Source organism: Echinops telfairi, unplaced genomic scaffold, assembly GCF_000313985.2.
Source record: "Echinops telfairi isolate 266 unplaced genomic scaffold, ASM31398v2 ScPeMD7_6273;HRSCAF=7185, whole genome shotgun sequence".
NCBI lineage: Eukaryota > Metazoa > Chordata > Mammalia > Afrosoricida > Tenrecidae > Echinops > Echinops telfairi.
The window spans coordinates 1,825,121-1,833,849 of record NW_022110173.1 but is presented as its reverse complement, the minus strand read 5'-3'; the positions used below and the strand labels follow the sequence as shown (position 1 = coordinate 1,833,849).

At 43.1% G+C, this 8,729-nt stretch overlaps 1 protein-coding gene and 1 pseudogene across 3 annotated transcripts in view; both read left to right on the top strand.

Moving 5' to 3' along the window:
* The window catches only part of RAD52 (RAD52 homolog, DNA repair protein), a 27,520-nt gene extending 21,447 nt beyond the window's left edge, over positions 1 to 6,073 (top strand). For 2 of the 3 annotated variants that reach the window (XM_013006729.2, XM_045295954.1), the window contains exons 8-12: positions 3,738 to 3,919; positions 4,052 to 4,155; positions 4,745 to 4,834; positions 5,318 to 5,530; positions 5,986 to 6,073. In XM_013006729.2, coding sequence (XP_012862183.1) covers positions 3,738 to 3,919; positions 4,052 to 4,155; positions 4,745 to 4,834; positions 5,318 to 5,530; positions 5,986 to 6,047 — 651 coding nt within the window. In that variant the 3' untranslated portion in view covers positions 6,048 to 6,073. The remainder of the gene's footprint in view (positions 1 to 3,737; positions 3,920 to 4,051; positions 4,156 to 4,744; positions 4,835 to 5,317; positions 5,531 to 5,985) is intronic. The other variant, XM_045295956.1, reaches the window with a different exon arrangement.
* A 624-nt stretch (positions 6,074 to 6,697) lies between these two features.
* LOC123522369 lies at positions 6,698 to 8,323 on the top strand (annotated as a pseudogene).
* The last annotated feature ends 406 nt before the right edge of the window (positions 8,324 to 8,729 follow it).

Sequence of the window (8,729 nt, the reverse complement as noted above, 5' to 3'; positions counted from 1 at the left end):
TAGCCTATGTATTCCCAGTGCCAAAATTCTCAAGTTGGTCCCAATTCCCTCATTGATGGCCCTAATAGTTTGGGGTTTAACATCTAGGTCTGTGATCCAATTGAGTTTATTCTTGTTCATGGAGTGAGATAAGGGTCTTGCTTCATTTTTCTGCAGGTAAATATCCATTTTTTCCAGCACCACTTGTTGAAGAGGGCATCTGCTTCCCATTGGATATTTTGGGGGCCCTTATCGAAGATCAGTTGTCTATATGTTGATGATTTTATTTCTGGGTTTTCATTTCTTTCCATTGGTCTGAGTATCTGTCATTGTACCAATATCACGCGGTTTTGACAACTGTGGCTGTATAGTATGTGATAAAGTCAGGCAAAGCAAGCCCTCCCACAGTGTCCTTCTTCTTGAGGAGTTCACTGCTAATTCTGGGCTTCTTCCCTCTCCATATGAGGTCGGTAATCAGTTTTTCCATTTCTTTGAAGAAAGATGGAGGGTAATTGTATCAGGATTGCATTAAACTTATATAGTGCCTTTGGCAGAACTGCCATCTTGACTATATTGAGTCTTCCAATCCATGAGCATGGGATATTCTTCCATTTGTTGAGATCGCTCTTGGTTTCTTGTAATAGTGTTTGTAGTTTTCCATGTATAGATCTTTTGTTCTTTTAGTCAGGCATATCCCTAGATATTTCAATTTGTGCTTGGCTGTTGTGAAGGGTAACACCTTTTTCATCTCCTCTTCTATGGTCTTATCTGATGTGTATAGCAGTCTGATGGACTTCTGTTTGTTGATCTTGTGTCCTGCAACTCTGCCAAACTCCTCTATTGCTTCCAGTACTCCCCTTGTGGAGCTTTTGGGATTTTCTATATATATAATCGTATCATCTGCAAATAACGATAGTTTCACCTCTTCCTTCCCCATTTGAATACCATTGATGTATTTTCTTTGCCTTATGCTGTTAACTAAAACCTCCAGTACGATGTTAAATAAGAGTGGGGGGGCATTCTTGTCTGCTCCCCCTTTCCATGAAAGGTTTCTAAGTGGAATTTTAGAGACAGACATGTGGACATATGCATGTAGCATAAATGTTCATCTTAGTGAATTTTAAAAACAAGTCCGACCATATGTAAGGTGACCAGACGTCCCGCTTTTGGCGGGACAGTCCCGATTTTAAACAATTTTTCCTTCTTCCCGCGCCGTTTTAAAAGAGTCCCGATTTTTGGAAAGAATGCACGACAATCTAGGGTATATGGTTTATGGCTGCCCTGTGGCTATTTCGCCAGGATATGAGTTTTATCAATGGTGTCCTGCTTTTGTCCCGCTTTACCAATGTTAAAATCTGGTCACCTTAACCATGTGACTACTGTCCAGATCAAGAATTGGCAGATTCCAGTCCCTCTGCCGGCAGTCACTGCCTCTCAGCCTCCCCACCATAAGGAGGAAAGCCATTTCTAACGACACAGATCAGTTCTCTGATGGCTGGATTTCATTTCGCATGTATGCCAGAGTCCTGTTTTGTGCAGCATTTTCACTGCTGTATAATTTTATATTGCATGAATATACTATATTTTGTTTTTTCCATTCTGTCTTTTAATAGATATTTGGACTTTTAAAAAAATCTTTTGGCTATTTTGAGTAAGGCCGCTATTAACATTCTTGTACATGCCATTCTGCCTTATTGGGTCATAGTATAGATATGTCCTGGTGACTTAGTGCTTAAGTGTATGGCTGCAAGGTCAGCAGTTCAAAATCACCAGCCACTCCTTGGGAGCAGGACAGGGCTTTCTACTCCCATAAAGAGTTACTGTTTCATATTTATTTGTTAAGTATTAAGGCAGCAGGCGGACATTGGGCCTCTACTTAAGTAGTCCCTCAACGCAAGAACAGTTTGTTCTAATAATCTGGCATTCTGTGATGCTCACCATCCTTGACACGATCGCTGAAGACAAAATGGGTGAACAAGCAAACATTGTGAAGGAAGCTGATGGTGCCCAGTTACCAAAAGATATAGCGTCTGGGGTCTTAAAGGCTTGAAGATAAACAAGCGGCCATCTAGCTGAGAAGCAACGAAGTCCACATAGAAGAAGCACACCAGCCTGTGTGATCATGAGGTTTCGATGGGATCAGGTATCAGGCATCAAATACCCAAAACAAAAAATCATATCAATGTGAATGAAGGGGAGTGTGGAGTGGAGACCCGAAGCTCCTTACAGAAGGGTCACAAGGAAGAGATGAGCCAGTCAGGGTGCGGTATAGCACCAATGAAACATACAACTCTCCCCTAGTTCTTGAATGCTTCCCCCTCCCCACCCCCCTCAACATCATGACACCAATTCTACTTTACAAATCCGGCTAGACCAGAGCATGTACTTGGGTACAGATCAGAGCTGGAAACACAGGGAATCCAGGTCAGATAAACCCCTCAGGACCAATAATGAGAATAGTGATACCAGGAGGGTAAGGGAAGGTGGGGGAATAAGGGAACCAAACACAATGAATGACATATAACCCCTCTCAGGGGGACGGACAACAGAAAAGTGAGTGACAGGAGGCAGCGGTTGGTGTAAGATATGAAAAAAAATTCATAAATTATGAAGGGTTCATGAGGGAGGGTTGGTGAGGGAGGGTTGGTGAGAGAGGGAAAAGGAGCTGATACCAAGGGCTCAAGTAGAAAGAAAATGTTCTGAAAATGATGATGGCAACATATGTACAAGTGCTTGACACAATGGATGTATGTATGGATTATGATGAGTTGCAAGAGACCCCAATAAAATGACTTAGGAAAAAAAAAAAAAGCACTATCAGAAGCTCACAGGGGCAGTTCTACCCGGTCCTACAAGGTTGCTATCGACTTGATGACAGAGTGAGTATATTCTTAGTGATAGCAGATTCTTCAGGTTTTTCCAGCGTCTGTCTGTACACTCCACACCATGTGCGAGGACTCTAATTGTTCTATATCCTCAGCAACTCTTGGCCTAGTAAGTATTTAGAATTTTTTTCCAAAGCTCCATTTCTTTTTAACCTACTCATTTACTTTTCAGTGTAAGACACCCACACTATAATTCTCAGGTTATCTTTATCAAAATGTTGTCATCTCCAGTCTCTATTTTAAGTGTTGTTTTGCCATCGTCAATGTGAATTGAGGAAGAAGCTCCCAGAGAGAAACCCTGGGTTTCTGGAGTGCTCACGGCTCTGGAGTAGAGCTCTTGATCTTCTGCCAAGAAGCACCCAGTCTGTTACTCACGTTGGGGCAGTGCGGGGACTGTCCTACATCAGGAAAGCTTCCCTATAGCCTGGGCTGGCCGAAGTCAAGTGTTTTCCATATTTTCTTCTTCCTCGCATTTGAAGGTCACAAAAGGCCCAATCATTTCCATGAATAAAGGGATAAGGGGAGAGCATCAGATGCATCTAGCTGCCAAGGAAGGATTCAGATCATGTTTCATGTACCATTTTCCCCAAGGCAAGAACCAAAGAAATATTCCTTTTTTATGTGTCAAAACTTTATTAATAAGAAGAGTATGAATTATAAAGAAGGAAATGTCCATAAACCTTTTAAAAAGTAGTAATTAAAGTTGTTTCACTTAATAATAAGCATGACTTGGGAACTTTGTGGATCCTGTCTCAGTTTCTTGGGACCTAGAAGGGATGACGAATGGAAGATTCTAGAAACAGACTCTAGATCTATTAGAGAAGAGTGGAAAGGGAATAGCATCTAGGTGGGGTTTTCCTTTTCTTTTGTTAGTTGCCTCCTGAAGTGGATTTAACTAAAGCAAAGCGACAAGATTTTGAACCATCTGTGGAACAGGCGAGGTATAGCAGCTGCCAACAGAACATGGCTCTGGTAGCCCTCAGACCACAGGAGGTGACCTCCCCTTGCAGACCAAGCCACAGTGTGATACAGGGGGAGAAGGACAGCAGTTCCAGGTAAGGGGCCCAAGTTCCCTGCCTCTCCTTTGCCCTGCTCACATGGTGTAGGGTGCCTGGTTTCTTGTCTGCAGAACCAGCTAATTGGTTTGTTTGCTCCCTCTATCCCACCTGGTGTCTCTCCTGATCCAGGATCCTGGCCTCTTCTATTACGGATGATGCCACATGCCAGAGGAAGCGCCGGCAACAGCAGCTACAACAGCAGTTCCGGGAGCAGATGGAGAAACAGCAGGAAGGTCACATACCTCCCCTCCCAGTTGGAAAGGCAGGGTATATGAGGAGGAGGGGAAGTGCAGTCTGAAGATGGAGGCTGAGCGGATGGAGTAATCTGCGCCTCTGCCAGTAACACTGGCCAGGTCCAGACCAAACTGCTTTAGGGTTTTTCGGATTACATGCACAACAGAAGAATTCGAGAAAATGTATGCAGTGAAAACCTGTCATGCATCTTTCCACTTAAGAAGACACTAATCTTTTTTGTTGGCGCAGTGGGCCATCACAAAATCTTCCAGAATTCGAAATTCGGGGCTATAGAACTTTCTTCTTCAGATATTTGGCTATTTTTGCCTGTTTGCTTCTGAGCAACCTTTAGATATCTATAAAGTGCAATTGGGTTTGGAGAAGGTAGGGGCTTTTGGCAGGTTGAGTTCAGCTTCAGAGGGAATACTTAAGTAACTAATTTTGGGGAGTAAAAATAGGCAGGACTTGTCCTGTCCAGGTGTGCTTCCCCCCCCCAAAGAATTACTAAACTCTTCCTGCAAGAGGAGAATTAGACCTAATCTCTGAAATGAGAGTTATGTGATTGTGATTTGCCCTCTCTGGGGTCAGCTGTCGCAGAGCTGCCAGCACCTCCTCTGAAGCATAGCACTCCTGGAACCGCTGCTCCAGAACTGCCACCTGAGGACGACTCCCTCCTCGGTTAGTAACTGATGAAAAGCTGCTCAAACTTTAATAGTCACAGAATACATTTGAAAAGGGGCATAAAAAAAATCCCACGTGTCATGTTTTCTATAGCCCTGTGGGAGTCCTTGTGGCATAGTGGATTCCACAGGGTCAGCAGTTCAAACCCACCAGCTGCACTGGCAGGGAGATGAGGCTTTCTACTCCCATGAAGAGTTAGGCTTGGAAACCCACGGGAGCAGTTCTACTATCTTAGAGGGTCGCTGAGTCAGAATCGACTGATGGTAGTGAATTTGGCTTTGGTTTATAGCCCAGAGTTGAGGAAGATTAAGAATTTTATAGTAGCTAGGACATTTCATGCTCCTTGATTGTTCTAACCTAGGAAAGCTTGTTACTTTTGAAAAATTATCATAGGATGCTTAAGGCATAGAATTTATAACCATTTTTTCTATTGCTTCATGTTCTGGGGATGCTGTACTTGTCTGATTTCTATCCTTGCAGACAACCTTGAATTATGGGATTTGACTCCAGATTTAGAAGACATTATCAAACCCCTGCCTGAACCAGAGCCACCCCAGACAGCTGCCACATCAGCCCCGAAGAACCGCATGGTGACGCGGAACCGAATTCCAGACAGACTTTGCCTCCAGAAGCAACAATCAGAACCTGGGCCTTCTCATCCCCAAACACACAACCCTAACCAACACCCAAAAGGTGACAGGAAAGTGGCTCAGATAAACATTGAAGGGGGGGAGCGGGGGCAACCTTGATTTCATTCTGTAAATTTTAAAGGAATGGCATTGCATTTTTGAGTAGTTGGATGGAATCATTCCAAGGGAATAAGCAGTGTAAGTGGAAGGTAATGAATTAAGAGCCAGAACTACTCCTTTGAGGCTCTGACTTTAAATCCGATTCCTTTTTAGTCCATGATACTAACAGGAAGCACTTGCATGACTGTAAGGAGGGTTTCGCCATACTAAAAGTAGGTCCATCAGGGCGCACTACTGTAACTTGGTCTAAGGTCGACAGCAGATCTACCCTCACCAAAACAATAACTCACTGTTTCATTCCTGGGTTCTTAGTCTAAGTTAGGATATAATTTAAATAAGAAATGATTGTCCATTTAGTTCTTGTTTTAAGAGCATATTCTAACCACTTTATCTTCACAGGAGATTGTGATTCTTTTAGGAAGAACCAGGACATGAAGAAAAGGAAATTGGATCCAACTTAGCGGAGGCTGAAGTTACTGGCCTCTGTCATCTTGGAAACATACCTTTTGGTCATGAAATTACTCATCATTCCTAGGGAATGAGCTTTATTTTTAAGGATTTACCTTACTTGGCTCTGACTTTTCCAGAGGAAGACTTGACTTTGGGAAGCTCTGGACAGGAGAAAATATTTTCTATCAGGCAACTGAGGATTTTTACAATTTATTCTAAGCTATGATCATAATAAAGATAGAAATGGTAGGAATCACTATCGGCCGACTGCCCCGCAAGCAATACAGGCCATGCTACTAAGCACTTGCTTTAACAACGATCTACATTAAATGACTGAAGGTTCTCTACCGGCTTAAAAAGTCTTCCAGGAGCCTGGAGCATCATGCCAAGAACAAGCTACTCATCTAAACTCATCTCTCATCTTTTGTTTTATGAAATCCCTACCCTGCATTCTTTCAAGGCCAGCATTTTAAAAAAATAAAAACCAATGGAATGGGCAGTTGCCGTCCAGCCTTCCGAGTCCCTGTCTGCCAACACCATGCGAATGGCCTCCCCAAACCGCGACCCAGCCGCAGCCAGTGTCGTAGCCGCCTGAAAAGGAGCTGAGCCCAGCAGGGGTGCAGCCCGGGGTTCTGTGGGCAAGAGGCTACAACAGGAGCTGATGACCCTCATGATGTCTGGCGACAAAGGAATCTCTGCCTTCCCGGAATCAGACCTTTTCAAGTGGATAGGGACCATCCACGGAGCAGTTGGTACGGTCTATGAAGACCTGAGGTATAAGCTCTCCCTGGAGTTCCCCAGTGGTTACCCTTACAATGCACCCACAGTGAAGTTCCTCACCCCCTGCTACCACCCCAACGTGGACACTCAGGGTAACATCTGCCTGGACATCCTAAAGGACAAGGGGGTCTGCCCTGTACGACGTCAGGACGATTCTCCTCTCCATCCAGCCTGCTGGGAGAGCCCAACATCGACAGCCCTTTGAACACACATGCTGCCGAACTCTGGAAAACCCCACAGCCTTTAAGCAACACCTGCAGGAAACCTACTCAAAGCAAGTCTCCAGCCAAGAGCCCTGACCCTCCCTGTCCTTGTGTTGTGTTGTCTTCTCTTCCTAGATGTCTGTCCTCCCTCCCCTCCCCCTTGATTTCTGTGTAGAACGCTTATCTTAAGCTGTGGTGTCATTCCTGTTTTGTTTGTTTTTAAATTAAGTCTCCATTTGCACCCTTGTGATGATTATATTAAATAAATAACATTTGGGGTTGAAAAACAAAACAAAACACAAACAAACAAACCCAATGGAATGATCTAAGAACAATGGAAGCAGTATTTTGGGAAAGTACAAGAAATCTTTTTTCTTTCTAATAGAAAATATAGTAGCTGCCTATATTCCTCATTCTGATGTGAGCTACAGCCCTCCTTCACAAATTGGTTTCCCAGGATATTTAGATTCTTAATTCTTTCCCTCAAATGACTGCTTCGCAGATATTAACTTTGCAGGTGCATTTGGGACCACGCCTTTAATCTTAAAAAACATTTTTTGGCTCTCAGACCTATTTGTGGGAGCTGTGCACCCAAGGTGAGGCAGTCTCAGAAGGTACCCTTCCTTAGGAATGTGAAAGCGGCAATGGCTTGCCCCAGTTTCATCATATTTTGAGACCTTTGACTGTACCTCTTGTTGCAGGGGTTTGGTTATACTTTTGCTTACATGTCTATATTACTTTACCCCACAGGAAAATCACCCTTGTCGTCCTGTCCATAACGTAATGCTAGTTCAGGATAGAATTGTTGCTAAAAACAAAAAATGAACCAGGAGTCCAAATGTAAATGGAATACAACTTAAAATAGAGGTGCTGACAACATGTAAGAGTAATTTGCTAGAAATTAAACCACACAGCTCAACAAAAGCAAGTTTGGTTTATTTGAATGGTTTCATTAAATAAGTCTACAAAGGTAACAAACTGAAGCACAAAGCGCAATCTTACAAGAAGCGCAACACCCAGAGTTAGTGCAAAATGTACAATTAACGGCTGCTGAGAAACCCCCAAGGTTTGAATTAATTTTATTTGTGTTTTTTTAAACAGTGTACATTGTTAAATAATGTAAGGAAAACATTTATAATTCAGAAGATTTTTTTAATGTGGAAAAAGATACTCAAAAGTGTACTATTAACACAGAAATAATTTAAACAGTTCAGTAGCACTAGTTCATTCCTCTAGGCTTGTTATTTCATCCACAGGAGGGAAAAAAAATAAATCAACAGTAAATAAAGCCAGTTCTTTTTGTATGTGAGATTTCAAAATCATTAATACCAAAGTAATGAAACAACAATGTGCTGCATTTGGCTCCCTCGTCGCTCTGGTGGAAAGCACCCTTGTGGGTGGTTCGTTTCTCACTTACGTGGCACCTTTTTTGTTCCAGCCTTACTCTTATCCCCTCCCCAAAAATTATAATCAGAGAATAAGCAATTTAAAAAGGAGGGCTTGAAACCCCATGCACGCTTCATAATCACTTTCCCTAAAACCTTCTCTGAGGCCTTAAAACAGGGCCCTCTCAAGGGACAAGCAGGATCCAGATAGCCACCAGGCTCTTCCTGTCTGTGGTGATTCCTGGGATGTGCCACTGAGGTGGGTGAGAGATTGGAAACACATTAATTTCCAAACTAAGTCAAGAGAAGCTCCCGAAAGGAAGAG